General features: G+C 42.5%; 1 protein-coding gene across 1 annotated transcript; it reads left to right on the top strand.

Moving 5' to 3' along the window:
* The first annotated feature begins 1,416 nt into the window (after window positions 1-1,416).
* On the top strand, window positions 1,417-16,160 carry rnf2 (ring finger protein 2). Its single transcript, XM_084912050.1, has 9 exons — window positions 1,417-1,523; window positions 6,026-6,122; window positions 6,236-6,396; window positions 7,076-7,158; window positions 8,040-8,172; window positions 8,253-8,352; window positions 12,365-12,537; window positions 12,650-12,839; window positions 13,430-16,160. Exons 2-9 carry the CDS (start codon window positions 6,036-6,038, stop codon window positions 13,529-13,531), a joined length of 1,029 nt encoding a protein of 342 aa, XP_084768176.1. The 5' UTR covers window positions 1,417-1,523; window positions 6,026-6,035; the 3' UTR covers window positions 13,532-16,160.
* The last annotated feature ends 9 nt before the right edge of the window (window positions 16,161-16,169 follow it).

The following is a 16,169-nucleotide window of genomic DNA, read 5'->3' as shown; positions in this document are numbered from 1 at the left end:
GTCCTCTAGTGGCAGTGATTAAAAACTACGTTCCAGTACAACAATTAAAGACTCTGATGTGTGGCTGACTGTGAAGCAGACAGAAAAATGCATCCTTATCAGAGTGTTTCTGTCTGACTTTGTGTGTATTTCTGATCATTTGGTGTAAAAATACCACCCTCGGACAGACCGAGGTTTTTCCCTAACACAATACCCTCATTTCTTCCATAGCGTCTCATCATCATGTTGAGATGCTATGCATGTATCTGCTCGTTGGATTGGTTCATACCCACAGCAAAAAATATAAAAAGGAAAACTATTTGTGGCTTTTGTGCTGGTGGTAACCAGACATAGAAGAGCAATGAACAAGTCAAGACTCAAATCTGTTTCTGATGGGAAAACAGAAAAGTGTGGAAGTCCACGTCTGCCACTGAAAAGAGAAAAGAAACTGGCACAATAATGAAACACCTCTTAAAATGATTGTTTATTGTTTGTTTGTTCATTTTATTTCAATCATGTAAACAATATTCAGAAGTTCATTTAGCAAAGAAAAGAAAAAATCTATACAAAATAAAGAAAAATACATTTCAATATGGCTTCACCTGTTCTGATTCAGTTACATATGGAAAAGGAGTTTATGTTTAAGTTTTCATAATCAGCACTTTGTGCTGTGTTATAAGGACTATCTCTAAATTATTCTTTAAAATGATGACATTATGATGACATTGTGAATAAGAAACACTTTGTGTTATATTAACATACACATCTTTATAATGACTTTATTTAAAAACTGCCAGGGCTTCGATATTATTATGTTTGCACTGGAAGGTGTCTGGATAATGGCTGCACACAAGCATCACAGGTTCCTTCTGACACAGCAGCTCTGTTTCCCAGCTTGCATGCCAAAGTGTACGTGGGCAAGATACGCAAACCTAGAGCTGCTCCCAGCGCATTCATGAGAGTGTGAATGTGTGTGAATGTTCGACAGAATGCGCTCAGGCACAGAAAAAGTCACTGAGGTTGGTGGTGTAAAGTGCTTTGAGAGCTCAAGCAGAGTTGAGAATAACTATATTACAACCAATCCATTTACCACTGCACCATCCACCAGTCCAATTAAAAAAACACAAACAAAAACACTTGTTATTTAAGATTTTATATTTATGAGGTGGGTTTTTCATAATCATGATTAACTATATCATATATCAGAAACTATTGGTATAATTTATGTTTACAAATTATGACTCGATTTATTAATATGATGAGATTGTTACTTATTACTCATGACACATTTTTCCATATAATAAGACAATAGGTCATAATTAGGTGAAGCTGGCTTCCGTTAAAGTGTTTTTTATTGATTTTGATGGGAGTTTGGGTGATGGGTGTGTAGCAGTGACTTCTACAGTCGTTGACGTGTACAGATGTCACCTGATCAGGCCCCTCCAGCACAGGACTCGGTTTCCCAGGTTACGTTGCTTCTTGTGTGTCCGCCATATTGCCTTCGCCTAAACGCGCTGGCTGGATCGTCTCTTACAACTGAAAATGTAAGTATGGAAAAAATGATGTTTCCAGCTGGGATCCCTGCTTCGCTCCTGTGTGGGAAGTTGTGGTTAAAAAGCTCCAGGCGTCAGTTTGTGGTTGTTTCACGCTGTTTTCTGGAGGCTGGACAGCCGCACAGCTCAGCTCAGGACAGCGGTGCTCGGCTCTTGTCTGTTGTTGTTTTCCCCTCTGTCACAGCCACAAATTACATTCGTGACTCCGTCCCGAGTATTTTATTGAATAACTCGTCGTGTAATTGTGTGTGCTATTTAAATGGAAACGAGATGAGTGTCCGCCACGATCGTGCGGTCTTTGTCACGGTCTGTGTTCAGCTCCTTTCTGGCGTTAGCGCTGCGAGGAGCAGCTAGCCTCTTCGGTAGCCCGTGGTTAGCAGCCGAGCACCGTGGGTTCATTGAAATCTGTGCTCGAGGTCTGCCCGTGAACAACAGTTGATAAGCTAACACTAATAACTTGGTGGAAAATTAATATTAGAGTCGACTCAGCTGCCTGTGCGTTTTAGAAAACCCGTTTACACGCTAACAGCCGTAGAAACCGTGTCTAATTTGAATGTGTGCTGCACACAGGGTTTTGTTTATGGACACAGATTAATGATTGCGGTACAAACACGTCATGGTAATGTACTGGTCAACGCAGCCCCAGTTTTACGTCCCATTGTACTGTGTTTATTGATATTTTATTCTTCATATGTGGAAAGATTGTGTAGCTTGCCTTTCAAACCGCTCGTTGTGTTTTATGTGAACCACCCCCATTTTCACCTCTTTAGTGCTGGGTATCGCAATGCATTTTGGGTAGTCTTTGCCATGTTGTTATTCGGGCAAAACCAAAACAAAGACAGAGGCCAACAGGTAATAAGGAGCAAAGCTGCAAACACCCAAATGAGACGCAGCAGCGGCGTGACAAGACAGAGAAATAAGGCCAAGCAGGGAGGCACAGAAGTCTAACTTGAAACTTATTAAGGTCTCCATTATCTGCAGCAGCTATTCTTTACATTATGAGAGTACACTGTAAGACAGACACACATATATACAATATAACATTCTGACTAGACAAACCTCTCAGACCCACGACAGAACAGCCCCATACAACACAAATAACACTGGTTTCTTGTATTATCTGTACATAGACGAACTGTTATTAGGAGTGATCCATATGCTCAGGTTACACAAACCTGTGTGTCGTGAGCACCAAACACATCAGCCCAGTTAAGAATTAGAAATAATTTTCCATTTTTCAGTGGAGTACCACCTAATCTGCGTGGAGTCGTTATAGCGACCCCGTGATGTCATTTGTTTGCGTGAAATGTGAAATGCCTGCTGTTTGGCGTATGACTTTTCGTCAGACACCACAGTGTTGTTTTTTGTGTGTCCTTTTCCCTTGTTGTCCACTTTCGGCTTGGATTGGATTATCGCGAAGGAGTCGTGACTCATCAAGCGACTCTACTGACCAGCCCATTGATGGCAGTCTGTTGACGACACAATTTCAGATAGCCTGGCCAAATAAGTACTAAAAAAGTATCTGGTAACAGGTTCTAACACCCAATGGAAAAGCCTAAAAACCGAGTTGAGTTGAGCCAAGCCGATTACTGGGGTATTAGTACCTGTGTGGATACCAATGAGAAGTATACAAGGGCTTCTGTGTGTCCGAGGTGTCATGATGGTACCCACTCATAATCATTTCATAGATGGGTTTCCTTTCAACAAAAGCATACAATTTCTCTTTGCATTAGCTGTAACCATGTAACAGTTGGATGTGTGCTTTCAGTGTAAAGATGACATCTAGTAAGGATCACACTGAAGCGTCTAAATGTGGGTGGGCGGTATAAACGGTATACGGTAGAAACAATATGAATTTGGCCAACAGTTGAGATTTTGGCTATACCGCGATAGCGCATGTTGATGGTGTCATCAAGCTGCACCTGTTTTGGTCGAAAGCGTTGCAGCGGCTGCAAACAACATCATGTGGAAATTATGCCGGGCGACAGTAAGAGCGATATCTTCGACTGCCTCACACACTTCTGAGGATTTTCAAAAGTTCTTTACTGAAAAAATTGATAATATCAGAGCACATATCCCGCTCCCATCCCACGACCCTTCTGAACCACCTGCATGTTCATTCTCTCCAAATTTAAACCAGTTTCATTTTCCCATTTTTCTGATATAATAATGCCAACTACGTGAAACCAACTACGTGCCCCTTGGATGTGTTACCTACGCCATTTCTCAGAGATGTACTGAAGACAGTCGGCCCTAACATCCTCGCTATTGTAAATGGCAGTATCTCAAATGGAACTGTTCCTCGTTCGTTTAAACAAGCTGTTGTTCAGCCGCTTCTAAAAAAACCTGGTTTGGACCCGTCAGTTCTTGGCAATTTTAGACCAATCTCTAAGCTGCTATTTTTGTCTAAGGTTCTCGACAACTTCAGTAACCCTACAAATGTCGCTGCTGTTTAGTTTTCTGTCCTCATTTATGTTGGAAGTGATAACAGAGCTGTATGTTTGAATTTTCTCAGCTAGCAAGCTAACTTCCTGCTAACTTCTAACTCCGTTGAATTTAATAAATTGTGTTTTCCTGGATGTTAAACTTAATTGTTACACCTGGTAAAGCAGCAACGCTGATCATTTTATTACAGATGAAAGAATTTAGACAGTTTGTAACTCTCAGTGATGGCGCAGTGTTTGTTTGACTTTGGGACCTGAAGCGGACGGAGTTTTGGACCCAGATTACTCCGCGAGGCTCCTGACTACGGCAGCCTTAAAGCTCCGACAATCCATCAAGCGGTGCGGCTTCGTAGCTACCAAAGTCGTACTAAAACATTTTGACAGATTTCTGTAGCACATAAAATCGGCTCGAGGTCAGTAAGCACAACCAGAATTCATACATAAGGTGCACCGGATTATAAGGCACACTGTCGATTTTTAAAAAATTAAAGGATTTTAAGTGCGCCTTATAGTGCGGAATATACAGTATACAGAAGAAAAGAATATATCGTGAGATATATTGTTACCGTACATGCTTCAAATTATACCGCGATATGGCTTTTAGGCCATATCGCCCAGCCCTACGTCTAAACAAAACAAGACCATAAAGATTCCTAACAACCCTATTACATCTAAAGCAGCGGTCTCCAACCTTTTTTGCGTCACGGACCGGTTTATGCCCGACAATATTTTCACGGACCGGCCTTTAAGGTGTCGCGGATAAATACAACAAAATAAAACTAGTACCGGTACCGAAAAAAAGAAGATTTATTCATAACACGCGTGAAAAGACCCAGGAAAACCGAGTAAACGATAAAAACGATAACAAAATAACGCTGGAAACCGATAAAAACCCTGAAAACCATACATTTCACACCTGAGCCTCAACTCTCGCGGCCCGGTACCAAACGACTCACGGACCGGTACCGGTCCGAGGCCCGGGGGTTGGGGACCGCTGATCTAAAGAGTTACATTTGTTAAAATGATAACATGACAATGAAATGCTGTTGAAGGCGATGTTTCCAACTGCTATCCAAGAAATGCATTTTACTGGCGCAGTGACCTTAGCTGCTTCAGTCTGGAAAGTAAAAAAACCTCTTAGTCCTTTCCATGAATGGAGACTATAAAGAGAGCGCGAGAGAGACGAGTCCCTCCAAGAGTCCTGAATTAAAGTCTGAGAGAAGTCAGCACCCACAAGTTTAAATATTTTAATCTGCATGTCTGCCTGTCAGCGACACCTGAATATTCCCAATGAGGCACAATAAAGGATATTTCTGTTCTGTTCTGAGCTTAGATGGGGATTTTATAAAATAGACACTGTAAACACATTGTTTTCTAATTCTATAAAAACTTACTGGCAGCTTAATTTACTATGAAAGGTATAAGTAAATAACTATAATAGAAAAAAGTACAGAGTAAGACTGTGGATCAGTGTGATGTCTCAGTGACAGTGCTGTGTTTCATCCAGTCGGACAAACTGGGTGAGAATGTGTCAGATGCCAGCGCTAACACTAATGTCAGTGCGTTTATGGTAAAAAGTTTGCTCTGAGTTTTGCTGCTGCTCATGAGGAATGAAGGGTTTGTGTGTCTGTGTTGACTTCTGCATTAATCGCAGCACTGATGTGCTAAAGCAAGCTTTGAAGGAAACAAATCGTGGCTTCCTGTGCGCTGTGAATCCAGCACGGTGAACAGAGGTCAGCGGGGAGTGAGACCTTTTGGTCTTCTGCTTTCTGATTGGCTGACTTCCAGTCCCATTCCCTTTCCGCCCAACCCCCCACACCCCCCACCAACCCGACTCCCTGTCCACCAGTTTTTTGTCTTTCTTTCTGGTTGTTCTCCTTTTTTGATTTTTGGTTCATTGCTGAACTTTTATTTTACTCATTGACATTACAGGTTACATGTTTATGTGTGACAATAGAAAAGTGTGCTGTGCTTACCATTAATTTGGAGTGAATAACTCGTTATCATTGATTTGCAGAAGGGTCTCCATTTTTCCTTTCTGTTTTTCAGAGTTTCAGTGATGACTCAGACAGTTCAGACCAATGGGGTCCAACCCCTCAGCAAGACTTGGGAGCTGAGTCTGTACGAGCTACAGAGGACTCCACAGGTAATCATTAATACCACCTCATCACAGTCAGCCTGTGGCACGGCTGTGTTTGTGATGTTAGGCCTGGTTCGTCTTGGTGCTAACCTCAGTCTGTGTGTTTGCTTCTGCCACAGGAGGCTATCACAGATGGCCTGGAAATAGCGGTGTCACCCAGGTCCTTGCACAGTGAACTTATGTGTCCTATCTGTCTGGACATGCTGAAGAACACAATGACTACCAAAGAATGTTTGCATCGCTTCTGTGCTGATTGCATCATCACAGCTTTGAGATCTGGGTGAGTGCACGGGAACACCTGAGTAATATGACCGTCACAGCTGGACAGAGAGAGCGGCAGTGAAGTCACGGAGCATCTGTCAACCTGTCGGGAAGCCTGTGTAGCCTTCCATGATTGGTTTTGGCTGAAGCGAGCTTTATTCAAAGGCCAGAGTTAACGGCCAAATTTAGCCCAGGAAATTAGTTTTAACTTTTTATCAATGAGTTGCTCTTTCCAAATCCACTCTCTCTTTTAATGGCACTAAAACATGGCTAATAAAACACATTGCACCTACCCCACAGGATATTAGCATAGTAATAATACAGCAGTGAGACTGGTTCAAAAAGCCAAAGCTTCTCACCTGAAGGTTGATGTGTGAGAGTGACCATCTTACAGTCACAGCACCTGCTTCCACTCACACTTACAGATATAGGCATTAGGCATGCAGATGCACAGTAACAGTCCGAGCATCGTCTCATGCTGATGGGCTAGCACGGCCTCAGTGTGGTATGAATTTTCCTTGTTTTTGATATACTGTTTTCACATACTGTCACTTCGTCTGTTGTTGTTCAGGCTTTCACAGGTCATGAGTTTTGCTTTCATAACACCGATACAGACGTTGGAAAACAACTGAGATGTTGTGCATGATTACCTGTTGTTCATGTGGAAGTGGCACTGATGCCGTTTGCTGTCTCCGCAGTAATAAAGAGTGTCCTACCTGTCGTAAGAAGCTGGTGTCCAAGAGATCGCTGCGTCCAGACCCCAATTTTGATGCTCTGATTAGTAAGTGATGTCAGGAAAGTTGTGCTTTACATCCACATGTTGATGGTTTCTTATGCCTGCAGGAAGAACATTTTGTGTCATTTTCACGTTACTGTGGAAGAAGAAACATGGCAGCATTTGAATAATGAAAGCAGCAACAAAGATCAATCCATAAATAAGTGAATAGATTCATCAATACACCTTTGTTTCCTGTGACACGACGCCAGCAAGTGTTCAGTTACACAGCGATGTTGCTCCAGAGGTTTAAATAGTGCCAAGTACTTATTTAAAAGTGCAACAGATGTAGGGAGGAACGAGACTTTCTGCTGCTTTGTTTTCTTTGCTCTGTACCGTCTCCCTGAGAGTAACGGCTCGTACTGCAGAGAAGATATGGGATGGATCATTAACAGTTTTATGATCCTGATGAATCACAATCTTTTTCATATCTTTACTGGAGAGACTGGTTCTCTTTGTAGGTATCCATATAGATGCCTGAGTATTCATATGAGCTAACCTGCTGTGTCGTACACCCATCAATCACCACTGAGTCATGTGCACATCCTAAGGTCCAAAATCATTTCTTTAGTTTTCTCAGTTTTAGAAATCAGATGATGATGATTACAGCACAGTATGAAATCACTACAATCAACAATTCTCCAAAATCACTATTTGGTTCATACTCAAGTTTTCTGTAGAGAAACATAATACAAAATAAATGTTTTTTAAACACAGCCTTCATTAATTTATTGTAATTGGATCATTATGTAAAAACAAATTGTTATGTACGTGTACTTTCAGACCCAGTCTGAAAACGTGTGTGTATATATTATGTAGTTATTTCCTGTTTATTTACGTGTGGACATGGTGCGTGAAGTCTTTCGGTGGCATTTTTCTACTTTCAGGTAAGATTTACCCGAGCCGTGACGAGTACGAAGCCCACCAGGAAAGAGTTTTGGCCCGCATCAGCAAACACAACAACCAGCAAGCCTTATCCCACAGCATAGAAGAAGGGCTGAAGATACAGGCTATGACCAGGTAAAGGACATGTACAAATGCTCCAAATACTCACATTAAACTCAGTCCATTTCAATGAATGAGAGTTACCTCTGTGTCAGACTACAGCGTGGTAAGAGGCACACAGTGGAGAACGGCAGTGGAGCTGAGGATAATGGAGACTCTTCCCACTGTAGCAACGCTTCCGTCCACAGCAACCAGGTATGATGTGGTATACATGGACGCTTTCTGTGTACCGCTTAAGCCTCTTTTCCACGTGTACCTGTTTGATTCAACTGGACTCGGTTTTAGGATTTTCCATTAGGTGTTATTACCTGGTACAAGCTACACGCAGAACTTTCAGGCCGCGTTGCTGTAACAACCTCACCCACATTGACTCAGTTGTAATGGAAAACAACCTAAGCCGAGTGTAGTTGATTAGGATTAGGTTGATTTGGGGTGGCTGTTACTCAGGAGGTAGAGCAGGTCACCTACTGATCGGATGGTTGGTGGTTCGATCCCTGGCTCCTCCAGTCTGCATGTCATGTATCCTTGGGCAAGATACTAACCCCAAGTTGCTCTCCGATGCATCAATCGGCGCGTGAATGTGTGTGAATGTAGTTAGAAAGCATATAGAGAAAGTGCTTGTGAGTATGGGTGTGACTGGGTGAATGTGGCATGTTGTGTAGAGCGCTTTGAGTACTCCGGGAGAGTAGAAAAGCGCTCTATAAGAATCAGTCCATTTACCAATAGGTACTACTGGAACAGAGGCATTGGCGTCTTTGTCTTCCTTTTCTTTATTTTTCATGTAGAGCATGACTAGGGCTGGGTATCATCACTGACTTCTATCATCGAATCACAAAGTCCCCATTGATTCAGTGTTTACTCAGTCGGAAATATTATAATTCTGATCATTTACATCTCCTTACATTTATGTCTGTGTATAAAAACAAAGCTGACACTGTGAGACTTCATCAGAGCATCACAGCGGATGTCTTTGTGTCAAAGTAACTGAGGATCAAACACAGAAAAACATGAAGAGATTTTCCTGTCCTGGCTTCTTACAGCAGATAACCTTAAAAATATTCTGCAGTAGATCAAAAACTGAAGAAAACCATGAATCAACATATAAACATGACCTGATGCTGCTGAAGTGAGCAGCACTGAATACAGCAGTAGACTGGTGTGTAATTATCAAGCTAATGATGCAGAAAACAGATTTTTGATGGCAAACTGGTCTCTGAGCACACAGAGCTGTGCAGGAAGTGTGATTTTATCGTGTTGGAAGTAGGGCTGCCACAAACGATTATTTTGATAGTCGACTAGTCACCGATTATTTTTGCGATTAGTCGACTAATCAGATCATCATCCATTGTACGTAAAACGTACAGCTTATTGCACCAGCAGCATCTGCTCTTATATAACTATCATTAGCTTACAGCTGTAAGTGTTTAAGGTCTGTGCTAACTAAAAATAAAGACAAGATGATAGTTTATTAAATTTTAATGAAATCTGCAGATTGTTTCGGTGAAGTTTAATAAACTCCTTGCTATCTAAAATATAACAGGACACCGGAGTAAATTCTCCAGCATCTCACACTTCTGATAATCAGCTGTCTGCTTGACGTTTATTCAGCTGTGTAAAAACTATAACTTTAATCTCAGCCAAACAGATTTACTCAGGAACAAATAAAATACTAAAAAAAAGCCAAACAATAACATTTTGAAGTTATCTAAGTGACTCATATATGTTTAACCTGAGTAGCGAAAGACGGCGGTGGGTTTGAAAACGATTTGCCGGGAGTCCGGTGTTCTCACGGCTCTAGTGAGCCTTGCTCCCGGCTAACTATCGAGCTAGTGGGTAACAGACGTCTCCGAAAACGTCGGAGCGCTTTTGAAAATCTGTGGTGTCTTGATAAACTGAGCAGATATTTGAGGTTTACACAGCTACATTCTCGCCTGAAAATATGTTAAACGTTTATTTTGTGACCCAGAAAGAATAATAAGAGTAATAGTAAAACTAACTAGTTGCCGCCATTGTTGGAAACTGAGCTGGGCTGCGCTATGAATTCTGGGACAGAGCTTCTTCTTCTTCGGGGTTTAACGGCAGCTGGCATCCTTGTACATGCAGTGCTGCCATCTTCTGTTTCAGTCCGTTATTACACTCTTAAATCCTACTACTTATTCCTGCGTCTTTTGGGATCTTACAAAGCTTCAAACGACGTGTCGACTATTAAATCAGTCGTCGACGATTTTGATAGTCGACGTAATCGTGACTAGTCGACTAATCGTGGCAGCCTTAGTTGGAAGCAAACCAGCCAAAGTCAAAGGGAATTCATGACCATGTTTATCAAACGTGGAGCGTAGTTTGGATCTTCTTTTGCTGCTGATTCAGTGAGTTTTGGTCAGAGCGACAAAACCTGCAGCTCAGAATGTTTGAGCTGTTGGCTTTCAGTGCCAACGGCGTGTCTGTGTACGTGCCGTTGGGTGAACGATCCACACTCGGTGTTTACGTCTTTGTGTGGAATCAGTTCAGCTGCTCTCATTTACTGTTTCAGCTGTTTGATGGTTGTTGAAATAGTTTTGTGAGCTTTAACCTGAGATTCTGGAGTTTCTGATAAAATACATTTATATTTAAAAATCATTCCGGATTTGATGAATCGATATCACTTTATTCAAACTAAAATGTGTTTGAATTGGGAAATCAATTTTTTTACGGAGGATGAAGTTTACACTTTTCCTGTTCCTCCTCTTTGTCATAGCAACGCGGTCAGGCGTCTGTGGCATAGTTAATATGCTCCACGTTGATGTGCCTGATGCTCGATCTGTGGCTTCTTGTCAGACTTAAGGACCACGGTGTTTCAAAAATGGCCGTTTGGTTTTCGTGAACAAGACGCTCTCATGACTCCTTGAGTGACGCCATTGAGCAGCCAATCGGTGGTTAGGGTTAGGGTAACCCTAACCCCTAACCCGCCCGCTCAGATCGTTCTGGAATCCTGGGCGAGCAGGTTCAGTTTTAGTTACTGGTACCTAGGGATGGGTATCGTTTAGGTTTTATCCGGCGCCGGTGCTTAAACGGTGCTCGAACCGGTGCTTAAAGAATAGAGAACACAAAATTGGTCCAAAAACTGCATTTCGTTGCCCTGTACCTGTGACATGTGCAATGACAATAAAGTTGAATTCTATTCTATTCTATGTTTAGCTGTTTTTTTTTTTTTTTTGTAAAAAGATAACAATGTTAGCCTTTTCTGCAGCTATAGGGGATTTATGGCATCACTCTTGGCTGGAAGCAGTGCTTAAACAATGGAAAAAACACAAACTTTGTCCAAAAACCTCTCATGTTTAGCTGTTTTCCACTTTTTCTTTGGTCATTTTAGCCTTTTTGGCCAGGGTGAAGGGAGCATCTGCCATCAAACAAGAAGACAGCCGCATGTAACTACGACGGTGTTTGCTAGTTCACCTTACATGCATTAATGTAATAACGTGGTTAGCCTACTCAACCTAAATTACACACGAACAACATTAAGCTACTCACGCAGAGAAGCTGCTGCTGCTGCCATCATCATCCTCATCATTTCTGCTACACTGGCAGGGCTAGGGGCCAGGACTCTCCTCTTCGGGTTCTTGGGGGATGTTGCTAACTCGATAACAGGCACCACACCCGCAGTAGATGTGCTCGGTGTGAGGTCTCGCAGCAAGCTATCAAATACGGTGCATTTCTCAGCTTTAAAAAAAAAACCCGTCGGCAGGTGTTTCATCAGATTCGAGGTGTTACCTCCTTTGACAGTATCACAGTATCAGCTTAAAGCACTTGTTGCAGGCTGCTGAGTTTGCATCTTTTGACCGCTTCGCCTTGGGCATTTTTAATCTGTAGCTCTGCTCTAAAAGAACGTACGTACCTGGACCCGCCTACTATCCTCGGAAACGTAAAATGATTGGCTAGAATCCAAAGTGTATGACATCTCAGGGGAAAAAAAGCACCGAAATAAAACACCGAAATGTGCGCTGCTTTTCGGTCTGGTTACTACCGTTTATGTCAGAACCGGTGCCATCATGGCACCGGATACCGGTACCCATCCCTACTGGTACCAGGAGCTGTGATCTAATGGGAAACCCTGAAAAGCGTGGCGAGTCGATCCGAGTACTAATGGAAAAGAGACGAACACACAAGTGTGAGGACCACAGTGATTTTTAGGATGGGTGAGCTCTCTTCATCTTTAACTGTGGTTCTGTAGGAGGCCGGGCCGAGCATCAAGCGCACCAAGACAAGCGACGACAGCGGTTTGGACATGGATAACGCTGCAGAGAACGGGGGCGGGGACTCGGTGATTGATGGTGGTGCCAGTGAAATAGAGCTGGTCTTTAGGCCACACCCCACCCTGATGGAGAAGGATGACGCTCACAACAGGTAGTCAGACATTGCTGCTGACACATCCATTTCAATATAATACACACCCTACGTTAGCTCTGAAAATCCAGTTCCTGCACATATTCACACGAGTGCTTTTGTGTCTGCACAGTGTGGAGTTTGTCCCTCGCTACATAAAGACATCCGGTAACGCCACAGTGGATCACCTGTCTAAATATCTGGCTGTGCGACTGGCTCTGGAGGAGCTGAGGAGAAACGCTGAAGCCAGTCCTGTTAATGTGGAGGCAGCTTCAGAGAAACAGTACACCATCTACATACCTACAGCTGGAAACCAGTTCACTGTGAGCACCCACACAGACACACTCAGCTTTACTAAACATATATCTATCCTGTCTTTTTCACTGTGATCCACAGTGATTGGCTAAATCACACAGACGTGGACTGAAGGCTGTTGTCCCACAGACTGTAAGACCGGAAGACTTTTTGCACCCACAGTATGATAATCTGGTGGCCATTAGTTTTTAATTTTTCCAACCCATGTTTTTCTTACAGTGTTAGGGGCTGGCACAAAAATAAAACAAGTTATATAGTATAGAATTATTATTAGTATACCAAGGTTTAGCTTTGTGGTTTTATTTTTAAAGTGGAAGAATTCATGTTGGCTGTAGTCAACGAGGCACCACACTAGGGGGCGCTAACCACTTATTCCCTTTTTTTAATCCTTGAGGAAATGATGTAAAACACTGGCACTTGGCACATTTGATGTAGACGTACGATGTTGTAAAGGGATGTGCACAAAGGTGAGACAGCAGGTTTAGCTTTTCTATGTGCAAAAACAGTTCACAGTAACAACAACAGATTCAATGGCTACATTCAAAATACTGCGTGATTCAGTGTGTTTGGGAAATGACGTGTTGAACTCTGTCCACAGGTTCTGAATGGTTCCTTCTCCCTGGAACTGGTCAGTGAAAAGTACTGGAAGGTCAACAAGCCCATGGAGCTCTACTTTGCCCCTACTAAAGAACACAAGTAGACGGCCAGGAAAACACACGCGCGCACACACACACACACACACACATACACACACACACACTCAGAGGAAAATCAAATGCATGGACATGGCTACCTGTGCGGCACACAGAAACAAGAGCAGAAGTGTATTTCTGAAGGAGATGAACAGGGTTGACTAAAACCCTCAAAAGGACTCTTGTACATAGAAGAAACCCCTTGTTTTATATTATCTGTATCCGTGTTGTTTCTATCTTAGTATGATGTAGCAGATCAGAACAGCAGCCGACAGACTGGACTGCTGACAGTAACTGTGGATTCTCTCCAAACAAATCCAGGGTCCATCTATAGCGTGAAGTTAAAAGCACATGGTATACTGTCTTCATCTGGATGGCCTTTAGGCCGGGACTCGTGGGTCTGTTTGAAACCGCCCTGCATCACATGGGTGACATGTGGCTGGGTTTAGGGCCTTAAAAACCAGGACCAGCTCTGTCCAAACAGTGTAGGAGCACACGATCACTCCCAGTGACCTCCGGGATATCAGAATGATGCGCTTTGTTAAAATGCCTGTGAACAGTTTGCCATGCATTAATGGGCCATGTAAGATGCATCTGACATGCATGGAAGTAAATAAAAGCCACAATGTGAATATGTTGCATTGAAATGTGTTTCTGTTAGAACACTCTTCTATATATAATTATGGCGGCACGGTGGTGCAGTGGTTAGGTCCTGAGTTCGACTCCACTGTCCAGCCTTGCTGTGTTTTGTGTGGTTCTCTCCCAGTACTCCCAGAACATCACAGTTGGTTAGGTTAACTGGTGATTGTGAATGGCCCACAGGTTTGAATGGTCGCTCGCCCTGTGACAGGCCTGTCCGGGGCGTGCCCCGCCTCTCGCCCTGTGGTAGCTGGGATACGCTCCAGCATCCCTGCAGTCCTGATAAGCGGAAGAGAATCTTGCCACGTGTGACTGTTAGTTTACATGAAAATGGAAACAAACCAACAGATTTGGTCGTCTTGTCATGGTCACAAAGTTGACGTGTACAGCTGGTTTATGAACCCTGATTTGAGTTGGAGAATCTCAGTTGCCCTGATCTGTAGGAACAAACTTTCTTCTAATATCTGTGGCTGCTCTCTATCGCTCATCCTTTTATAAATGTCTTTTGTAACAGTATGTGTGATCGGAGGCTTGGACAGTTTGACCTTTACAGTATTTATCCTGTTTTCTGAGGGTGGCTGTCCATCACAGGGAGGTTAACTCGTTGCTCTCACAGACACATCCTGGAGAAATCTTTGATACAGTTTGTTTCATTTTCCACCCAGCAGTCAGGTTCCTGAGTGTTCGGAAGAGAAACTCCACGGAAAGGGTGATTCCTGAGTGAGTGTGAGTCTAAACATGTACCGTAAATGTTGTGACTTTGTCAATTTGTGTTCAGACTGGTTCCCAGTTGGTACATTTCAACAAACCACAAACATGTGCAGAGTTTGAGCTGTGCTAGCGTGAGCTCATGCTCGGTTGCATGGACACTACTTGTGAGTGATTACTGAAATGTGTTGATGAGAATGTGAAGGGAATAAACTGTCAGTACAGCCTGTGTCATGTCATGAACTTGTTTTCACTGATGGTGGGAAAAGGAAGTGTTCAGACACAGAACGTGGAAATGATTTGGTTTCATACAAATATCATGTTTGATATCCTGTAACGTGTTTTCCGTCTGTCTTTAAAACCTGCAGCTGTTAAACAAATGGTATAGCACAATGCCATGTTTCTGATTAATGTATAGTATGGGTTATATTAGAGGAGTTGGAGAATCTGTTAATTTAAATAAATGAAAGTGCTCTGCTCACTGCAAGTCAAAATGTTATTAGAGAAACGTCTAAATTATGGATAAAAGTCGGTGAAACAAAGTTTATAAAGTTTAGAACGACTCGTTTGTTTCCTAAACCTCGAAACTAAAAAACAGCAAACGTTCTTTTTTCGGATGCAGCTCGTCTCAGGTGATGATTTGCTGCTATTCTTTCATTCGAGTCGATAACCAGAGAACGAATGACACAGTAAGTATAACTTGGGTTCTGGAGAGTGTAGATGACATTTTACTCATTTCTGCCGTTCTAGAGAAAAAGGTAATTAAGCAAAATGTAGCAGCTGAAGGAAAAGTAGAAACTAGCTGTTGCAACTAACCTCAGTGTTTGAGCAGATACTGTTTCGCTTTACTGACCTATACATTATTCTGAATAAAAATAAAAACATTGGACTTTTGAAAGTCACAGAGGAGCGTTCCAATTCAAACATTTTCTGTTTTCCAACTTTGGCAAAGAAAATGGTCCCATTTCACAAAATACGCTCACCATGAGAGTGGGTCAGAGAACCCTACGAGTCACAGCGTTACTCATGTTTCGTTTAGGACGAGTGCATCTGATCAGCAGTGTGTGGAGCTTGTATACTGCATCCTTCTGTTTGGTCAATAAAGCTAAAGAGTTCAACATGGAGCACACGGTGCTGTTTCTGCTCTGTAATCATGTTTGACATCCTTTCAGTTCAGTGGAGTCCAGTGTTACATGACCTCGGCATAGTGCTGAATACATCAGTGTAACTTCACATCAAAGGTATTTTTAATGAATTGGATTGTTGTCATATTAAAGTTTTTCCCCTGAACATTGGCTG

This window comes from Perissodus microlepis, chromosome 18 (assembly GCF_051167445.1).
Source record: "Perissodus microlepis isolate ML-2025 ecotype Zambia chromosome 18, ASM5116744v1, whole genome shotgun sequence".
Classification (NCBI taxonomy): domain Eukaryota; kingdom Metazoa; phylum Chordata; class Actinopteri; order Cichliformes; family Cichlidae; genus Perissodus; species Perissodus microlepis.
This window is presented reverse-complemented; position numbering and strand designations above follow the sequence as displayed.

Bases quoted from the DNA above. Each gene is read 5' to 3' on its own strand.
- rnf2 (XM_084912050.1), top strand. From the start codon at position 6,036: ATGACTCAGACAGTTCAGACCAATGGGGTCCAACCCCTCAGCAAGACT. The intron at 6,123-6,235 runs GTAATCATTAAT...CTTCTGCCACAG, and splicing joins AGCTACAGAGGACTCCACAG to GAGGCTATCACAGATGGCCT. The intron at 8,173-8,252 runs GTAAAGGACATG...CCTCTGTGTCAG, and splicing joins AAGATACAGGCTATGACCAG to ACTACAGCGTGGTAAGAGGC.